We start from the raw sequence: 21,540 nt of genomic DNA, 5'->3' as shown, positions 1-21,540 counted from the left end.
TGTAAGCCATCACAGTAAGTTGAGGAAAAAATCCGGTCTATCCCTTTTTGATTTTTTCTATGGCAGTTCATTCACTTGCGGGTATTCAGGACTGCTAGAGATGTTAAAAAATCCCACATTTTAGTAAACTCTTTGAAGTGATGGCTAGAAAACTGTGTTCCATTGTCAGAAAGGAATTTGTGTGGTGCTCCATGTTTGTTTCGTAATCACTGTATGTTGCAAGATCACCGAGTGCATCAATCTCACACCAAACGGAGTATGAGTCTACTAGTACTGGGCAGTGGTGATTGTGCCATTCAAAAATATCTGTTGCCACAGTGAAGTAAGGCAGATCTGGAACAGGATGCAGTTAGGGGTTCTTTTTGTTGGCGTGGCTTTTGGCTGTTACAAACCCTGCAATGCAACACAGCTTAGTCTCGAGCTCTGAACCATTCCCTGATTGTCATTAATCTCTATTTGCCCACCTCCCCACTGAGTAGCTGATGTGTGGTGAACGCATTGGTGCACTATGGCTGCCATTGCATCATCCAGGTGGGTGCTATATATTGGAGGGGGTGTAGTTGGGACCCCCTAACATGTAAAGCGCTTCTAGTGTCTTACTGAAAAGCGCTATGTAAGTGTAAGGATTTTTTTATTTTGTTTTGTTTTAGTCATCAAACTTGTAACGTGAAGACTACTGCTAAAAGTTCCTTCTCAATCTGTGCATAGTGTGTCTTTATTTACGGCCATGTTTGAGAAGTGTAAGCAACTGGTAGTCATTCTTGAAAACATGCTCTGCATAGACCGTACTGGGATGCATCACAGGTTAGAGTGATGGGCTTATTGACATCATAGTATTTCAGAACTGTTGGGCTTCTGATGCAAGCTTTCAGTGCTTTGAAAGCATCTTGATGTTGTAACCAGCACCATTCTGAGTCGGTGTGTGTCAGCTGACGCAGTTTTGCTGATACTTCATTGAAATTTTGAATGTATTCTCCTAGGTAGTTTATAATTCCTAGAAAACATTGGAGGACTGATGTTTTCTGAATTGAGTATTTCATTGACTGCTTGGATCTTTGCTGGGAAAAGCACGCCTGCCTATATGTTTCAGTCTGAACTGAAGTTTTAGAGGGTTGTTTGAAGTTTACAGGACGTTGGAGAGTCTAGCACCTTTTTGAGATTTTCATCATGCTCCAATGATGTCATCTACAATAATTGCACATGGGTATCCTGCAAAAATGTGTTCCATGGCACGCTAAAATACTTCATATGCTGCATTGAGTCTGAAAGGCATTCTGAGGAATCTGTCTCTTCCAAAGGGAAAGTTTAAATGCTGTGAGCAATGAAGACTCACGGCTGAGAGCTATTTGCTAGAATTAACTCTGTGCATCCAATACCAAGAAGACTGTCGCATTTGGCTTTTGTGCTGCTACCTCTTCAGTGCTGTGGATCAATGCAGATGTGGATTTTGCCATCTTTCTTGTGCGTTTCTACCACCCACACCCATTCTGTGGTTTCTGATACTGGTACAGTCACACCTAATTGTCATTCTCTAGTTTAGCTTCTGCTTTGTTTTTCATTGCCACTGGCATTCCACGTGGTGGCACAGGTGTCACATCTGGATTCATTTCCAGTGTGTTGGTAACAAAGTTTACCCAACGTGTCAATGAAATCACAATAGTCTAAAATATTTTATTTGATATGCTGGAGTCTTCATGTACATCTATCTGGTGGACATTGTTTAAGGCTATTTGGCCCAATATTGAGCCAATCTTGTAAGCCTAGTAGTGACTGAGCTCTGTCCTTTATGATGTGAAATTTTAGAGTTTTTGTCCTGAAGTATGGCATTCAAGCAGGGCCGTGCCTGTGGTGTGGATCACATTTCCTCCATATGCAATGAGTCTTGTCGTTTTTGTGTCCAGTTTCTCGTGTCCAGCTCCAAAGTGTCCATTGACATTACATTTTGCTCCTGTATCAACTTTGATCTCAACAGGATTTCCATTGATTTGTACAGTGCAATGTATTTAACTTTTTTATTTACACTGGTTAGACTCTGGTGTTGAGGTAATAGGGTTCTGCTGTAAGACCATCAACATGTCAGGCATGGACAGTACTACAGCCCCTCTGTACAACTGCACTAGCCAGTGATGCATTCCTCTACACTGTAGGCCACACAGTGTTTCAGCAAATCTGTAGTGTGCTACACTGTTTGGAAATGTTTGTTGATCTTTGTAAGTACTGTGTAGATAATACTCTTTTGGTTAATTGCATTTATTTAGCCCCCCTTATTCCCATCATGTTTGACATTGAGTGCTGTTGTGGGAATAGGGTGTCATAAAGTGTTGTTAAAATATCAGGGTGACATTTTCCTTTCAAAAACAAACTGATTGCACCAAATGCATCCGGATCAGTCTGCAAGTAGAAATAAAAATCTGACCCAGTTTATCTCTATGCTTGAAACCTTGATGTTCGAGTGTAGACATGACAACTAAATATCCAAGTTCACACTCGTGGCCGGCTTCTTATCCAATAATTTCTTCTCCATCTTCCTCATATTTTAGGAACTTTAATAAAAATAGGCCTACCCTGTCATTACATTTAAATAGGCTTGCTTGTAAGCAAGATGAAACGGTACATATTCCAACAGCCTAGAAATAATATAGACTGCCAAATGATGAATATATTTCAATACAGTATACTGTTTGGCCAGCACAGAGCTCTCTCTAATATCTGCAGAAGTCTGGGATGAATTCTATTGAACAACACTGTGTTTTGTGGTCATTGTCATTGATGCATTGAACTTTTTGCCGTTGTTTACCAGGCTTCTTCCCTGGCTTTTGCAGCTGCAGCAGTATTCGCTTTATTCAATATGTCCCTTGCCTGCTCATACCCTTCCATAATTAGCTGCTTTTAAGCTGTGCTGAAATAGGCAGCACACTCTTTTGCCGTCACCAAATCATAGTTTCGGTGCCACCGAGAGTCCTTTCATGTCCAACCCGGAACGCACACTTATCCTCGAACAAACGTTTATCCAAATCTGATTTTAAAAATCAATGTGGTAGACCAATAAAACACTTGTTTAAATCTTGTCTTATCTCCTCAAACACCAGAAAAAGGTTACAGGTACACCTCAGAAAAAAGTAAAAACCATAATAAAAAGTAAGAGTATGACATAAGAAATACAAAAGTGAAATTTTATTGCAACACCCATCTCTGTTCAACCTTCTACCCACAGAGCTGTTATTGACCTCTCAACCCTTTTCTGCAGGAAGGCAGCTGAACAGATTAAATCTCCTGACTGCAGATGTATCTGGACATTGTAGAATGTGCCCCTCAGTCAAGTTAATTGCAAAATGGAATTGTTAATTATACATGGACAACTTTCAAAGAAATGAACAAGTACATTTTAGAAAGAAAAAACGAATAAGCATAATGCAAATCTTCAAGTCACAAACACACACACGCATCAGTGTTGGAAAGCCATATAGTACACATCCAACAGCACTGGATTTACTAAAATCATTTAAATGAATGGGATAGGTTTGCAGAACACGAATGTTCAAATTTGATGGGTGACATTTAATACTACACATTAAAAGGGGTTTCTATGAGAATTTCCAGCTAAGGTAAATGTCCTGCATAATTGGGTTTCTAGTTTGAAACCTGAAGCAGTAAATTAAGCAAATCTAATTAAGTGGATCCTAAATATAATGGTAATCACCACATCAGCAACTGGTATATTATAAAATATCCTATCACTGTAAAGGACAATTAAGAAATTATCACCCATGTGATGCAGTTAGATACAGACCAACATATAGTAAAACTTCTCCTAAATGAAAAATGGTGTTGTCTAATACATATCTGAAATAAATAAATTTAATTTAAATTTCATTCTCTGAAATTCCAAAAGCTCTGCCAAATTAGGCTACTTATTTTCCCTTTCCCATTGCAAACTTATGAATATTTTGTCATTAAAGAGAACATGTACCATAAATAAACAAATTCATTCATTCCAGCCCTCTCGATCGTGGGAGATTATGTATTTATTCGGGAGTTGTTGTGATGGTTACTAAATCTGATATGTTTCAGGAGATTGTCTTTAAATTTCAACTAGAGTTAAAAACAGGGGAATTTGGACTAACAACCAGTTTGTGTGTTGTGGATTATTTGCTGTGAATTTCACAGAATCTAAACAATAAGCATCGCAAATCCAAGCCAGCTACGTATGACAGTGGGGTGGTAATCAGCTTCCCATTTAAACACAGTCCATGACCATCTTAAGATCTCATAAGGTGTAGTAATGCACTAGTTTCCAACTTTGGCCCTGGAAAGTCCCAATCCATCAGGGATCAAGAAGTTGTTTACAACTTAATCTTAACTAATTAAGAATCAGTTTCATTAAGAGGTGGGTTGATATGTAACCATTAGACAGTATGACTGTTCGTGACTGTTTCCATTTTGCACTTTTGGTAAAATGTATAGTTTAGAATTCAAGTCTCTATGTGATCGAACAGTCAGTAGATGGGTGTCTTCTCTTTGGAATGCATATAGGACAGTACACTGGTTCTGGTTTCTCTTCCACCTCTTGAGTAGGGGCTCCCAACCCTGGTTCTGGAGGAGCCCCTACCCTGCTGTTTTGTTCCAACAGAGCTCTCAATTACTTAATTGGACCCTTAATTGAATTATTCCTAAATCAGAGCCTTTTAATTATTTTAAACAGTAGGGGTTTTAAGTTACTTATAGAATTGTATAAAGAACTTATTAAAGAACCAATTCTTATTTCACAATTTAAAAAGTCAAATCTAAGCAGATTGTTGCTTCAATTAAGGGTTCATTTAAGTAATTGATAGCTCGGTTGGAACAAAAACCAGCAGGGTTGGGGCTCCTCCAGGACCAGGGTTGGGAACGCCTGCTCTAGAGGTTTCAGGTCACAGCCTGGATCAGTGTTATCATTAGTTTGTGATCTAGAATCGGCAATTCCTCTCAGTTTCAGATCACACACAGCGCACAACCATGACAACTGGACATCCTTTTGGGCAGGAGCTGGTGTACTGCTGGGTACAGGGACCAACTCACCTCCTGCCTCCTGACACTGGCTGCCTTCCTATCCCTACTCTGAACCACATGATCCAGTAGTCTCCAACCCTGCTCAAGGACAGCCTCAATCCAGTGGAATCATATGGAATTGCTAAATCACACATTTCATAAGACTGGGAAATAAATAAATTGAGCACATTTGATGATCGGTACAGGTCCTAGAGGACAGAAAGGTATTCAGGTTATTATAACCAGAATCCCTGTTTAATAAGATGTCTATATATGTATTTATTTTCATAAATGTTAAGGTCCCTGACAAAAACCTGGCTTGGAAGCTCTCCAGGACCAGGGTTCAAGATCCCAGAATCTGTGACTAAAGGCAAGATCAGGTCACACAGGTTAAATTACTGCCATTAGCATTTGCTTCAATAGAGGGGCTGGGAGAAAAGTTCCCAGCATTTACTCTTTAAGGGGGGAAACCCCCTCCCAGAGTTCATAGTCACCTATTCATTGTCATTTATTCCACTTGATTTTCTTCTAGGGGTACTGCTAAAATTCTGCATACCCTTTTCAATCTAGCCCCAGCTTGGCACAGTCCTGAGTTTAGTCCCAGGCTGGAGCAATGCTGAAAACAGCATGCAGTATCCCAGAAGCAATACACATCTATTTTGTCTTGCTGAATCACCCCAATTTGTATTCAGTATACTGTGCTATCAATTGAATATCTATAACCTTCGCATACACCCACACAATGTTTTAGTAATGGTCTGTGTAATTCAACAGCAGACTTGTTACAGCTGGTTATAGACTGATGTATAAAATGACCATTGGTTTAAGCTGGGACAGTGCAGGGTCATACAATCCACAGGTTGAGACAGGAAGCGTGGTTTCATCCATGGATTTTCCTCAGGGTTGGTTGATTCAGTGCAAGTGGAACAGGAGCAGCAAGAATTATGCATTTTCTCAGGGAGTGCGTGTGGTGCTCTTTGGGATATGAGGTTAGGCTCTCTAGTGGCCAGTGTCTAGGTTCCTCATGTAGTCCTGAAGAGCCTGCAGTCGGGCGTCAATCTCTGACAAATCAGCGCTGGGGTCATTCTCTGCAGAAAATATATAATTAACACTACTTGCTCCTGTAACTTGCTTCAATAACAAGTATGCAGTAAACCTGAGGTTATACATTCCCACTTTGAACTCCCTAATAAAGATCAATAACTCATGATTCTCATATTTATCAGTGTGGAATTCTCTCCTTGGAAAGGCTTTGTGTTGACTGTATTGTTCCCTTGCTCAGGAATATGTAGCTTCTTAAATGCCTGTGTGTTTAATGTTAATGCTTACAAGCAGATTAATCTGTATGACCCTCATACTAACAATAATACCTTTGTCAGCAGCTCGACGACTCTTAGTTGGGGTACTGGACATCTGCTTCTTAGGTTTGGTTCGAGTTCGGGGCTAGAATAAACAGAGCAAGAACAAAATGTTGGGTGATTTGTTAAACTTAACTTTTCAGAAGTCTGGTTTAGTTATCTCATTCAGATGTTTCTTGAGCCAAGAGAGTTTGCTTCAACTACATTATAATGATTATTTATAAAGATTATAGCAGATATTATAGCTTTCATGCATGATCTATCAAACTGCATTTACACACCAGAACAAAAATAAGTCACTTAGTTATTAATGGACACCAAACAAGCAGGATGAGTCGAATGGCCTCCTCTCGTCATATACAGCCCTGGAAAAAATTGAGACGACTCAAAAAATTCAGACGACTGCAATATTATCAATTTCTCTGGTTTTACTATTTATAAGTGTGTGATTAAAGAAAAATGTTAATTTTACCCATTCTATAAACTACTGACAACATTTCTGCCAAATTCCAAATAAAAATATGAATGGAATGGAATGGCTGCCTTACATGTACAGATGCTGATTTAAGAAGAATCTGCAGTGGTCTCAATTTTTTTCAGAGCAGTATAGTAGATCCCTAAGACAAACTTATTGAGGGAGTTAATACCAAAAAATGGCGTAATCCATTGTGTAAAGAAGTGCCTTCTGATTTCAGTCTCAAACAAAATGTTTGAATTAAGGTTAAGGTTGTGTTTCGTCATCCCACTCAAGATCTGTTGATGCCACTATGACATATGACATTCCGTCCTTTGGAAAACTTACAACTAGGCAGGTTGACCAAATCAAAAATGAAAAACACTGTAGACGCTAAACTAGAGGAAGCAAGAGAGGGAGGTACAGACCATTCCTGGGCTATTCCAGGGCACTGAGTGTAAAGGAGGGTGCGCAGTCTTTCTGCTCCGGGTTCCAGCACTGAAACACAGAGAATCTACTCAAACAGAGAATACACAGCACAACACACACGGCACAACACTGCACCCGCCACAACACACGGCACGGGCACATTCTGTTGCAGTCAGAAGTGAGGTTTCTTAGTGTTCATTTTTAGATATGCTTTTAGAAAGCTACAGCTCCATGCAAACGTGGCTCAGGATATTTTATTGTTCAGGGTGACCGGTAATTCAGTCTGTATTTCCGAGTTTGAATTGGAGCCATCTTAAGTGCTGATCTACTTTGGCTTTCACAATTATGGGTGTTTAAAAGATATAGGTTAGAGATGTGTATATCAGACACGTTTTGCATGGTTTTGGCAACAGTAACCGTTTCTGCTGATTAAAATTGTTATATTTATACTATATTTAGTTTAAACATCTACTTCATGTTGTACTCACGGTGCTGTGTGAATTTCAAATCATTCCTTGTGGTATTTTCCAAGTTAGATCAGTTAAAGCAGATTAAAGAAAATCCACAAAACTGTGATAGATGTAAGCCTAGTTCTATCACAGTGATGAAGGCTTTTCATAACAAAACAGATCAATCCTGTAGAAGTTGTTTTTGTTAAAGCATAGTTCACATTTGGATTTATTGAGTCAAGATTTACAGTCAAATTTCTAATAACTAATTTGATTAGGGTGTTCCTCACCTAGAAGAGAGGGGCTTAGCTAGTTCCTCCAGGTCAACCAATGAGCTGCCTGAAGACTGCCTGCTTCGCACACCCTCCGCAGATGAGCCCCGCCCCCGCCCTGCAGAGCCCAAACGGCCATTGAGAAGGTGCTTCTCCCGAGAGCGGGACCGTCCTCTTTCAGAACCAGTGGGTGTGGCTAAAAGGCCACGCTGGGCCTTCCTTTGACTGAGAGAGAAACACAAAGATAAAGATAAGTGGAGGGGGGATGTTAAAGAGGAACCATCGCAGTCCCTAGAGTGAAGGTTGCAAAGGTGCACCTATTGAGTGGTAATACAAAAAAAAAATACAAAAAATACAATAATACAAAAAAAGTTTTTGTATTAAATATGCTATTAAAGGGGAACTATCACAGTCCCTAAAGTGCTTGGTTTATATGTACTCATTTGTTAATGGGTGTATATAAATAAATCATCTGTGATTTTCATTTAAGTAACTTTAAACACTTAAAAGTGTAACCTTCATCAAAAAACATGGTTGCTGTAAATACCCTAGGGAGAGCAACACATTGCTTCAGGATGTGATGTTTCACCACTGGTTTCAAAACTGGACAGCAGAAGAGACTACATCAAGAGCAGGGGATTGGTCTTCCCAGCAGATAAGGTTATATTTATGTTCACTAATTGGTAGGGTGACCATATGGCTCCATGTTCATGGGGACAATTTGAGACAGGATGGGATTTTAGAAGTAGGCCTACCCTTTAAATGGCAAGCCATTAACATCTTAATCAGATATTATTTACTCCATTGCTAATTTGAGTCCTGTTGTACTGCATTTAATACATAGAAAAAGGGCTTATAGTTTGTATTTATATTATTAATAACCACAAATTAATAAGACTAAGTTGCTGTTTATCTCCTGTTCATGAATACATTGTAATTATAAAATACACAATTTGTACCGGGATATTATGCTGCCAGAAGAATGGCAGAACCCCATTGCACAATGAAGCCCAAAAAGAGGACGATCACGATACAAATGAAAAAATCTCTACTTTATAGACAAACAAATGTATTTAAATGTCTATAAATTAAATGTATTTTATTAAAAATAAATATTTACACCACCACTCTGAATTTAAAGAGTGTAATGGAACATCTCACCATTGAAAGGGTAATAGCAAATTTATTATATTAATAATGACAAACAAAAGATTGTGTTACAAGCCTGTATACAATATATTTACTGAAGAGAAAATTAAATCAATTTAGCACGTGTAAATAATGACCGAATAAGATGTCTTTCCGTTACAAGGCAACTTTAAAATCCTGAACGGTCTCAAAGTGTCCTGGTGTACACGGAGCCATATGGTCACCCTACCACTTAACCTAATCTACCACCAGGAATACAAATCCCCAGTTCTTGCTGTAGTCTCAGGAGTCACATTCTGGAACACCGGAGAACTCTCCGTCAGGTTATTTACAGTAGACTTGATTGTGATGAAGGTTACACTTTTAAGTGATTAAACTTAGTCCAGACTAGTGTTTCTCAACCCTGGTACTGGTGAACCACAGTTCTGATGGTTTTTATCTACATTTACTTAAATCAAAATCGAATTTACAATTAAATGTAATTGTAAATGGTTTAATTTTTAAAAATAGTTGGAGAATTAATTAGCCTCATGGAATTTTATATTGAACTTGAAATATTCAACTTTAAAATTATTAAAAAGGTTTGATTAGGCAAATTAATGGTTAAATGTAATGGTTTGATTAAGTATTTGACAGCTTTGTTGGAACACTAATCATCAGGATATTGGGTCTCCAGGGCCTGTGTTGAAAACCCAAATATAGCCCAAACTGAAGACAGCACTGTCTTGACTAAAGGGTTACCTTTACCAGTTAAGCCAATTCTACTCCTTCCTCTGCTTGACCAACTGTAGATTGTAACTGCTACACACACTGTTACTTCAAAGCTGCTCAGTGTTTACAGGGTGTTTCCTAAGGTAACTTGCAGTATCTCCTTTGTGAAAATAACTGTAAAATCATTCCAGTCTGAGCTGTGTCACAGCCGACTGTGACTGCGATTCCCCACAGGGAATCGGTTGTGATTGTTGCTGTGGTTAATTGGGTTTGAGTGGATTTTACCTTGGGAAAACTAACAAAATCAACAGACTCACTGTTTCAGCTCGGCCTCCTGCTGCCTGCGTTCCTTTTCCTTTATATAAGCGGTGGGGTCAAAGCGTGGCACTCTGGCTCCTGTAAGGGAACAGGGAAGTTGCACAGTTTTTTAAACTGGGAATGGGGATTTATAAGGGTTGGGCGATAATTATTAAGCTAAATTTAACAAAAGTGAGAAAATAATGCCGTAATATGAGGAGCTATGGATTACAGTGTAACATTGCTTAATTAAAACTCTTTATGTAGAGGTTTAACTATTGCAACTCAAACTGTTAGCACTGATAGCCTACAGACTCGAGCAGCAATTGATCATCAAAACAAAGATGGTGGAGGAGGAGAGGGGGAAACCAACCCAATTGCACATGTAAGCACAATTAATTGAGTCAGACCTGAAGATAGAGGAGCAAGTTAAACATTTATTAGTAAGAAGAAAAATGTATACATACATCAAACTCAGATATAGCCATCTATAGCGGTCAAACAATACCACATATTGATAAATCACCTCAGCCATTAGCCTAAAATCATTTTGTTTATACACAGTAGTTACTTTGGAAGCTGTTTCACTCTGCCAAATGTAATGAAAAAGAGTTTGCTTTGACACTCCTTCCCCCTTAATCTTTGCAAGGGCCCTCAGAATAATCCAGTTGGAAGAACGTTGTACGTCACATGGGCTTTGGCAGTATAAACGTTTCCTGCTCATCTCAACACACAACCAGAGAAAATCCCTACAATGGTATTGTCTGCTCTAAGGCTTACTGGCTCAGCAGCACCATATACATACATAATAGGAGGTTTAAGCACATGGAAAAGACATGAGGATCTTGCTAAGGTCATTAAGGGGTTTTCTTCATAGATTATAAAAATGTGCAGATTATTAAGGCTGCGGTTAGTTATTCTGAAGACAAACTTTAACTGGAAACAAAGGCTTCACTGATGATTCATAAGTGGCAATAAGAAAAATTAAAAGTTCAAGTCCTAGTTATATCAGAGGACCTCTGTGTAATTAAGAGATGCCTCCCTATTTGAGTACAATTCAATTTGTTGTAGAGTAAATAAAAACAAAGCTTATAATTGGGATACAGAAGTCTCTACTTTGCAGGATTCATCTTGTAGATAGAGGAGTACTGGTTGAGAACTTCAATATTAATGATGAATGTCTACCTGCATAACTGAGCTACCCATGTGCACATCTCTGCTTACCTGAGGGTGAAGGGGAGTGCCTGGGGATGAGTGGGCGTCTGCCAGAGGATCCTGACCTCCTTCCCCTGTCCTCTGACCTCTCCCGGGATGCTGATCGCTCCCCAGCCCTTGTGCAGCGCTCCCGGGACCCTGACCGTAACCCCAGACTCCTGTCCCGGGACACAGATCGGCGGCCCTCTCCCTCTCCTCTGGCCAGGAGCGCCGAGCCTGACCGCCGGGGCCCCACTGGAGTCACCCTACTGGGAGAGATGGACAGGGTCAAGTCAGCCATTCATGTAACCATTGCTTTGAACATGAACAAACTAACAATAAAATGTTCATGTTTTGGAATGTGGGGTAAAAAAAAAAATCAATGCATTGTCATTTAAATTACTTCAAAAGTTGTGTACATTTGGATTCAACTTATTTTATCAGGTAGGCCTAAACCATTTTTAGAAAATGTAATGACTTATTACACGTGTAAACTGACCTTAATTCATACTTGGTCTACTACTGTGTCTGTGGAAGTACACAACATAAAAGAAAAAAAAAAAATCTCTGGAATACAATCAGAACTTTACATGTCATTTAAACAGTACTAATGTTTCAATTCGGTTTTCAGACTACATTAGTTTTTGGAAAACTTCTAGTCATATAAATATACTAAAACATGATGTTAACGTTTATTTGTTTGGGAAGCAATGGATTGGGTGAGACCACATTGATCTGCCTAACTTCATTTTGATACTCCAAAAGGATAAACAGTTTAAAAAAAAATAATAATAATAATGATAAAAAAATAAAAAAAGGATTCGATACCCATGTTAGACATAATGGTAACAGGACAGGGGCCATTCTGATCTAACCACTGTCATTATTCGGGTGATATGTAGCGGGCAGTGATATTTAATCCTCTAAAACAGGGGTTCCCAATGTCTGGTCCAATTAACGGAGGTTGCATGGGATGGGGGGCGCAGTAGAAAACGAACCACCGATGAAAACTAAATCATACCAAATCATACCTTTTAATTTCCTAACCATTTCGTTAGGGAACATTTATTAACTTCAATTTTTGTTTTATTATTTCCCCCCAAATTACATGTGCAATTTGTAACAGAAATGTTTCAGAAAGTGTAAAAATATAGTAAAGTTTCAGAAAAGGGGGGGTTGAAGGTTGGCTTTGGGGGGCCGCACCAAACATCCTTGAGGACCACATTTGGCCCCCAGGCCACACTTTGGGAACCCCTGCTCTAAAACAAACAGACTCACCCCTTTCTTAACACAGCCAGCTCATTGATTAAGCTCTTAACTCGCACCCGGAGGTTCCTCTCTGATGCTTTAAGTTCTTCCAGCTGAGGGAGAAGGAGACACAGATAAAGATCAAGGAAGAGGAGGGTAAAGAGAGGACAGGATAGATCTCGGATTATTCCCTACTGCTTAAGTATTGAGAGTGAAGCAATTAGTTCTTACATGGCATGTGTTATAACATGAGTGCATTTCACTTCATTAATTGAAAATGTAACTTTTATAACTGGGCTTCAATAATATATATGCAAGTGTATACATGTATTGGTTTCATTGTAACTTATTCTATAAAGAAAATACTACTAATAAAAAATAGGTATATTTAAACTCAAGTGAGTGTGCAAAGCTTAGTAAATACTTTGCACAAATCCACCAGAGCTTATTAAGGTAATCTATGCTTTGATCCCTCTACTTGTTTATGAAAGCCTTTGAGAAGTTCCCCTGGTCTGGCTGTTCTAGAGTATCACACATTAGGCACTTTTACACTGCCATTTCTGCTCAAAACTGGCAGTGTAAATACTCGACCGGCTCAAGTCCCAGCATGCACTGCGATGGCGTGTGTTTCAGAGGCATGCGGCAGACAAACACCCTTCGCATCAGTGGAGCAGATTGGAGAACATTTGCCTACTTCCCGTATTTTGAATACAATTGTCATATTAACACTAAATGGCTTGTTATTTTATGTTAGCAAAAATATATAATTGTACTTTGATTTTAAATGCTTCAGTTGTGAAAAACAATATGCAAGTGCATTGGTTTAACTTGTTAAAATAATTTGTAACGAGATAAAGACAGATTTACAGATTTCGATATAGCTCTGTGTTCTGAAGGACTAATTTAATATATACATATAATTAAGTTTGGACTTACAACCTAGATCGGCAGCATTTGTTTTAAAGGCAGGCAGCAGACATGCATCAGTGGAGCAGAGAAGAGACCCTTCCCTAAATATTTCAGCTGCTAAAAGTAACGTATTTTAAGATTGCAACAAAATGTTTGTATATTTATTGAAAATGCTTCACTTGCAAAAAAAATTAAGCCAGTCCGTTGGTTTAACTTGTTAGAATAATTAATAACGAGAATTGTGATGAGAAGCTCCTGTCTGTAGTAGAGCAGTACATACCTGTTCCAGTAGGAGGCGCTGCTCCTGGCCTCTCTTGCTTGCCAAGCGCTGGTTCTTGGTTCTCTCTCGCAGCAGTTCCTCCTCTAGACTGCGTACGACCTCTTTTAGCACACGCACCCCCCGCGGGTCACTGTGCTGCTCTGTCCCGCCTGTCTGTAGCCGCTCCAGGGCCCTGGCCAGAACCTCCTTCTCTTCCCGCACCTGGGCCAGCCTGGGGAGAACAGTGCAACACTGAGGAGATTGAAGAATATTTCTAAACCTAGCAATACCATTACCTTTAATTTACGGTCAGGATTTCCAAATGATTGAATAGGATTTGACCGTTTTCCAAAAATGTGCAATGTTTAAGGTCAATTTTAAACAATATAAATAATTTCATAGGCTAAAAATTACTGAAAGAGTCATATGATGTGACCTTTATCACAAACCCAACCATTCGAATTATACCATCCTTTAGGATAATACACATTGTCACAAAAACAGATTATTAATACTATTGTTATTATTGAAGTTAAAGGACATTCCAATAAAGATTGTTAATTTAAGTCATTGTTGCCTCTACCCTAGAGGACAGATTGTCAGTATTTATTTATTTATTTATTTATTGGCAGAGAAATAGTAGTGACATATTTGCTACTTTCAGGAAGAGTACATTTCAATAGCCTCTGAAAGGACAGGCATACGTTTACATTTATACATTGCTTACAATTGCCCTCCAGAATGCCAGCTGAAATGTCTCAAATGGTTATGGAATCCTGACTTGCATAAAAATGACGAACTCGATACTTGTGATACAAGCATTTTGCACAAAATAATATAAATCGACTATATCGCAAAAACTCGGTATAATCGCCCAGCCCTACACCCAGCTAGGGATATTCTGAAAATATTACAGTGCTGGGTGTGGCATCTCTGTAAATGAAGATGGAAATATTATTATTACATATTTCTTGGCAGATGCCCTTATCCAGGGTGACTTACAACACATAAGTGCAATATATAATATAGAAGCTTAAACAGTACAGTTGAGTTAGCCCTAAGGGTTTGAATGCATCAGTCTTATTAACAGATTTTCAAGAACTGGGTACTTGTACAGTTATCTGACTGAATTAAGCAACAGGATTGTGAAAACTGCACACCGTGGAGCAATAATATCCGGTATAGATACAACTGGAAGCATTGAGAATACATTGACGTGGACACCAGCTCAGTGTGTTGTTTGTGTCCCTAATGGCTTGCATGTGTATGTGCAGAAGGGGGTGGTACATAACTGAATGAAGCTGATCAGTGTCCAAAATGGTGATATGATGTTGGGTAGCGTGTCCCCATGGTCCTGTTATTTTTGTGGACTTAATGGCATTACTCAACTTTAATTAATAAAAGTAGAGATGATAGGCCCAACTTCCATTGTTCAGATTTTTAAACCCTGGCTATAATGCACAAAGCAAGAGATTTGAGGGCTGCTGTGAGAGAATACCGACTCTGCTTGGATGCGGTGTGTCTCTGCGTCACGGGGGTCCTTGCCAACGTTGATGCCCAGTGCTGCCAGCTCTGCCTGCAGTGCCCTGATCTCCCTTTGCAGAGCTGCAGGGTCTGGCTTGCCCTGGTAGTGTAGAGGCAGAGGGTAGTGGATCCTGAGGGAAGAGGGGACAGGACAGTAGTCACCTTCCATGAAGGACACAGGCTGGCACTGCAATCGATGTATGCTTACGAAATGAAAATGGTTACGAAATGGTGTTCTATTCGATTTACACCACGGCTTGCATAGCCAATCAAATGTTTTCCGTAATGTTGACCTTTTTTTAAAAAATATAATCACCCATGAGTGTCTGTATTGGTGTTTTGTTCACAGTAACCGTAACACTATGCGGGGACTTATGTTGTTTTTCTTATTACATTTCCATAGCAGGATGTTCGTTCTTTCAATCTAAATCCTTCGCAGCATTTTGAGTGGGAAGTTTGACACATGGTGAGCTTCCATTTCCTTTAGCCTATGACCAGCAGTATGCATAAATGTAAATGCCTATACCACATTCTTAACACTTAGTGGTCACAATCGAATCACAGAAATGGTAAAAGCTTTGTCTTACAATCTAAATATGGCCTTGTTATACAGACTAACATTTAGATTGTATTATCCATTATGCCAATCCTCCCTCATTATTTTGTTTTTAAGATTTTACACTGAATTCATGGGCAACCGTTTTGGTCAGCAAAAACAGAAACATAACATTCTCATCCTTGCGAAATGGCCTTATCTCCAGAAATACAGAGCAGACTTTTGCTGGCATTTGCTTTTAGGCATTTATTTAATTCTCTATCAATTAAGAATGACTTGATGCAATAAGAAATTCATCCAACCCATCTAATCTTATCGAGACCCTCTATCTAATCCAGATCCAGAAAATACAGACAAACTCACAAGTAAAAAGTGAAAAAATAGGAAGTTAACAATGTACAATGCAATAGTGTGTGGGTAGCCTGTGGCAACCTAACCTGTCGAACTCCACAGAGTAAATGAGGATGAGGTAGCGTTTGGTGCTGAGGGTGGAAGACTGGGCAGGAGGGCGTAGACGGCCCAGCATCCCTGCCTTCCTGTTCCGTAGCAATTCAAGATCACTGTAGGTCAAAAGGTCAAGGGACACTGACTCACTGCTCTAGGAAAAATAATCCAACATAAGAAACAGGGTTAGAATCCACAGTCAATAATTTGAAAACAATATACACTTGCTTATCAAATCTCCAGCTCAGCCTCTACCACACCAGCCTAATTAATTACAATAACTAAAGATCATTAGTTTAAATTTGCTTATGCTGCATATGTAGAATGAGCTATTTTATTGACTCTGACCCACAGAGCACACAAACTCCAGGACTTCATTCACTAATTGCAAATTACAAACTTCTATACAGAGGAGAATATTTTTCTCTTTAAATATGGCCCAAAGGTTATTATGCTGAAATAATGCTGGTCATAACAGTGTCCCACTGGGTAACAATATTATCCACCACTCTAAGAGACTAATATCCCATTGTTCCCCCATGGAAATCCATCACAATATGACCACGCACTTGGGGGCATGGGCCAAAATCAGAAGGTGAATGAGCCAAAATAGGTTAGACAACATTGGTTTATTTATTAATGCACCTTAAATGTTATATCTTGTCAATCTCAACAAATGATGTACTCTTGTTTATTAATAAATTTCATAACTTAACATCTGCGTAAACTGTCAGGTTCCATGTGTATGTGTCACTGTGATTTCTGACCTTGCAGACTGCTGATTCCAGCATGCTACAGAAGATGGGAAACTGCTTGAAGTTACCAGTTTTGCGGGTGAGATCCTCAACATCTAAAACAGATGGAGAGACAGGTAGGAGTTTATTAGAAACAGAGAGAATGAGAAAGAAAGGCAGACTATACCAAAATAGAAACAGAATGCCAGGCATAAAGGGGATGGAGTGGTTCCATCTTACAACCATATTAACAGGAAGGTGAAATGGAGCATGTTTTTGTTTCCTGTCAATCTACAATAAAGCCAAGCATTTGTTATGCTGGTCTCCATTTTCAACATGCAAGTGACCAATTAGAGAGCATGTCAAGGTGTGCTGCACAGAGCCTAATCAATATCTTCAAAGCAATGAAGCAATAGCATGAAAGTTCATGTGCTACACTGCACTGCACTTATTTGACTGCAAACCATGTAGCAATGACCACCAGATAGTTTATTGATTGAGCTGGCAGTCAAACTAAAACAAGTTGTTTCAGATCAGTGCAGGCTGGCACTAAAATTAACACAAGATCCTGCACCTAGTTTAGATTAAGCCAATTTGGGACTACTGCATAGGATGGGGAAGCAGTGCTATGCTCTGTTGAATTAAGAATTGTAGTGAAATAAAACAAATTAGGCAGAAGGCTGGTGTCTCAGTCTGTGTACCTTCTCATTTCAGTTTAGAGACAAATGGAAACTAGCTATTCTAGATTGGATTTACAAAAGGAGTAAAATAATTTAAAATAATAGTTTATTTCTATATAAAAATATAATTGAATTCAATTGAATTGAGTCGAGTTGACTCACAAGCAGGGTCGAACTCTCCTCTCCATTGGTCAGCGGTCAGCAAATCGGACACCTCCACAATCATAAGTTCCTCCCCTGTATCCACTCGCACTGAAAACTCTGCGCCCCGGAACTCCAGCTCCGCCTGCACACTGGATCCGGCCTCCATGGCTTTGGAAACCTGAAATCGGGAGCATTTTATCAGAAAATCTAATATTTTTGTTAAGATGTATGCTTTACTTGAGCACAAACTAAACTGTAACCAGAGAAAACAGATTTTGACAAGTCCTCAAACTCATTACCAACTAGACATGGGCCTACCGTTTATGTCAACTGTGTTAGTTAATTTGTTTTTTGGGCAGGTTTTCTATATGCCATGCTGACATGTTATGCCTGACAAAATAGTACCTATATACACTTGGCCAAGAATTCTTAAGTAATGACTCACAGTGATGCACTGGAAAAAATATACAGCTTTAAGCTTTTTGCCATTAGCTGCTTCACATTGGTAAGCCTTTGATTCACAGTTTTTGTATTGTAAACATATAAAATTGGTTATTATAAGATGAATCTGCTGTACATAATGATATTAGTCTCAGTGTGAAACCATTTATAATATATCTTGGCTGAGAATTCTGTAATGGCATCTTTCGAACTAATAATGCCTCTTGCCATTGATCATAATAACAGTGCTTTTGATTCTGCATAAATTCTGAAGGATACGAACTCAACAGGACTTGGATTCAGAATCTGAAACATTACAATGAATACATTTCTGTATTGCTGTCAAGAACTGAGGGCTGGCTCACAAGACTACGGGGTTGACATTATTTAATTTGTATTCATATTCAATCTGGAGAACACAATTTTAGCCCACACTTGTCATACGTCTAAATATCCTTATAGTAAGATGGTTTAAATATCATGTTGTCAAATGGCAAGGCGTGGAGGTAAAGGGTTGAATAACACCAGCGAATTTCGTTGTACTTTTCATAATCAGGGACTAATTAAATAAGCAGAACTGATGGCAAACTGATTGAAGAGCAAACAGGTTTAGGTTCAGGTGCTGGATGAGAGAGACCAGTCTTATTTCCGTTTTGGGAAACGTCACTTTCCTTTTCTATTGCAAAAAAATAAATAAACGACAATACAACTGATATGTACTTAAGTTCAATCAAGTCATTCGTCCAAAAGATAAAACCATACATACACATACAATTAAAGAATCACCCACATCAATAGCTAGCATTCAGCATAGGCTTAACGAAGGCAAGTCTCAAATCACTGCGGGCTGCTACTACAAAGTAACAGGTCTTGCCCCTACTTTACCATTTTTTAAATCCAATTTGGGAGAACTGCACAGGGTATCCTACAATATTTTCAATGAAGCCAGAAAAAAGTAAGAAAAACTAAGGACTTGCTAGATTGACAGTGGAATGGTTGAGCAGCTGCTTCCAATCATTGCTTTACAATAATGCTTTTACAAACACGAATGACTGTATATTGAACAACTACACAACACGGCTTACAACATGGACAAACCACGCATCAATATGAAAATCAAGGTAACATCTAATCTGCAAACATAATACAAGACATTCGCACACATACCGTACTGCCAAATCTGCCCCAATCTTGATAGGACTCAAATGTAAAATTCACGTCTAGCGAAAAATATCAACTGTCCTGTATGAATTAATAAAACAAACACACGCAACAATACGTGTCTTAAACTTCAGTAGTACTACAGAGACAAAGGATCTATACGTGGTTTTCCCGCCATAAAATAAAGACAAGTATAAACATTTAAAAAATGTATAGACTTAAAAATACAATATTAATTTAAAGGCTCGGAGGCACTCTAATCGCTCTAATAAATGTCCTGCTCTGTCAGTTACAGCTGTTGAGCGGAGCGGCGGAACAACCGGGAGACGGCGCTGAAGCCCGCCCTCACCCACTGATCTCCAAGCCTATTGGTCTGTCTTAATGATCACCTTCATTTCCGTCCAAAGCGTCGTACGCTATCGATGGAGCTGAATCTCGGTTTTATGATTGGCTGTCAGGGACGTCAGTATTGCCAATTTCCGAAAATGATTGGATACACTAAACGGAAACTTACCCTCTTTCAGAAACGCCCACCAGCTCCCTGGCGTGACGTTGGCTGTGTTCTAATCCAAATCCCGTTGCCTGCGAGAGGATCAAGTGCGCTGTGTGTAGTTTGTTAACTTGGTGTTATCTATTATTATTATTATTATTATTATTATTATTATTATTATTAAAAACAAGTATCTGCACGTATTTATGTGTGGTTGTATTTGTTCTTTCACAGTTCTGCTACTGTATGGAACAGTATAGTGTTCTGATGTTTACCATTTAAATATATCACTCACTGTATTTTATGTCTGTAATATTATGTATAGCAATGTTTTTTTATGTAAGAGTAACACTATTTCACTGGTCCCTGGCGTGGTCCAGCCCATTGTGAACTGCCCTCTGTAGTGGTACCTGCAGGTGGTCCTATCGAAAAGGTGTGTCTCAGCACTCATCAGTGGAGTGGTCCTAAGAGTGGTTTTTAGCTGGTAATTCAATCGGTGAAATACTATGTTAAACATACACCCCCATTTTTCCAGTTTGTATTGACATTTAAGCAGTTCAAGTCTAGTGAATAACCTGAAATGGTAATAAGGTAAGCAGAGGTAAAAAGTTTAGGTTTCCAAAAACTGAGAAATAAACATTTGTATATGTGGTCCCCCAATTTTAGGGGCTCAAAAGTAATTGGACAAACTAACATAATCATGAATTAAATTGTGAGTTTCAATAATTGGTTGCAAATCCTTTGCAGTCAATGACTGCCTGAAGTCTGGAACCCATAGACATCACCAGATGCTGGGTTTCGTCCGTTTTGCCTTCAGTTTTGCCTTCAGCAAGTGAAATGCTGCTAAATTGGATTCAGGTCAGGTGAATGACTTGGCCATTGCAGAACATTCCACTTCTTCGTCTTAAAGAAGTCTTGGGTTGCTTTCACAGTATGCTTCGGGTCATTGTCCATCTGCAATGTGAAGCGCCATCCAATGAGTTTTGAAGCTTTGGGGCTTTATTATCTGCTCAGATTCAGCCAAAACACTTGAGAATTCATCCTGCTGTTTTTGTCAGCAATAAATACAAGGGAACCAGTTCCCTTGGAAGCCATACATCCCCATGCCATAACACCAGATTAGAGTTTGCCAAAAAACATCTAAAGAACCCTGTACAGTTCTGGAACAATGTCCCATGGACAGATGAGACAAATATCAACTTGTACCAGAATGATGGGAAGAGAAGAGTATGCAGAAGGGAAGGAACTGCTCATGATCCAAAAAATACCACCTCATCTGTGAAGCATGTTATGTCATGGGCATGTATGGCTGCCAAGGGAACTGGTTCCCTTGTATTTATTGATGATACAGTGCAATGTGCACCACTATATGCTGTGAGGTCATAGTTACAGTGCTGTGTACTGTGAAGTCAGAGTTACAATGCAGTGTGCTGTGCAGTCATGGTTACAGTGTTGTATGTTGTGGGGTCATCGTTACAGTGCTGTGTGCTGTGGGGTCTCAGTTACAGTGTTGTGTGCTGTGGGGTCACAGTTACAGTGCTTTGTGCAGTGAGATCTCAGTTATAGTGCTGTCTGCTGTGGGGTTTCAGTTAAAGTGCAGTGTGTTACA

The 21,540-nt window shown here is 39.2% G+C and overlaps 1 protein-coding gene across 2 annotated transcripts; it reads right to left on the bottom strand.

The window, feature by feature from the left end:
* Nucleotides 1-3,159: 3,159 nt before the first annotated feature.
* ccdc61 (coiled-coil domain containing 61) lies at nucleotides 3,160-19,801 on the bottom strand. 2 transcript variants are annotated; one of them, XM_066704125.1, is made up of 13 exons: nucleotides 19,448-19,801; nucleotides 17,858-18,017; nucleotides 17,049-17,131; nucleotides 16,275-16,435; nucleotides 15,260-15,412; nucleotides 13,779-13,989; nucleotides 12,620-12,702; nucleotides 11,372-11,610; nucleotides 10,168-10,246; nucleotides 8,009-8,215; nucleotides 7,269-7,338; nucleotides 6,399-6,471; nucleotides 3,160-6,116 (listed from the first exon to the last, which is right to left on the bottom strand). In XM_066704125.1, exons 2-13 carry the CDS (start codon nucleotides 18,003-18,005, stop codon nucleotides 6,028-6,030), a joined length of 1,596 nt encoding a protein of 531 aa, XP_066560222.1. In that variant the 5' UTR covers nucleotides 18,006-18,017; nucleotides 19,448-19,801; the 3' UTR covers nucleotides 3,160-6,027. The 2 variants fall into 2 exon arrangements, with proteins under 2 accessions (XP_066560222.1, XP_066560223.1); XM_066704126.1 differs by having other exon boundaries at nucleotides 11,372-11,607.
* Between the last annotated feature and the right edge of the window lie 1,739 nt (nucleotides 19,802-21,540).

The sequence above is a fragment of the Amia ocellicauda genome, chromosome 5, assembly GCF_036373705.1.
Source record: "Amia ocellicauda isolate fAmiCal2 chromosome 5, fAmiCal2.hap1, whole genome shotgun sequence".
NCBI classification, from domain to species: Eukaryota; Metazoa; Chordata; class Actinopteri; order Amiiformes; family Amiidae; genus Amia; species Amia ocellicauda.
The sequence above is the reverse complement of the archived record's forward strand: the minus strand, read 5'-3'. Positions and strand labels throughout refer to the sequence as shown.

Excerpts from the sequence above, each read along its gene's own strand:
- ccdc61 (XM_066704125.1), bottom strand. The coding sequence starts at position 18,005 with ATGGAGGCCGGATCCAGTGTGCAGGCGGAGCTGGAGTTCCGGGGCGCA. Across the intron at positions 11,611-12,619 it reads CTGGCTGTGTTAAGAAAGGG|TAGGGTGACTCCAGTGGGGC; the intron begins GTGAGTCTGTTT and ends CATCTCTCCCAG. Across the intron at positions 7,339-8,008 it reads GCTAAGCCCCTCTCTTCTAG|TGCTGGAACCCGGAGCAGAA; the intron begins GTGAGGAACACC and ends TCTGTGTTTCAG.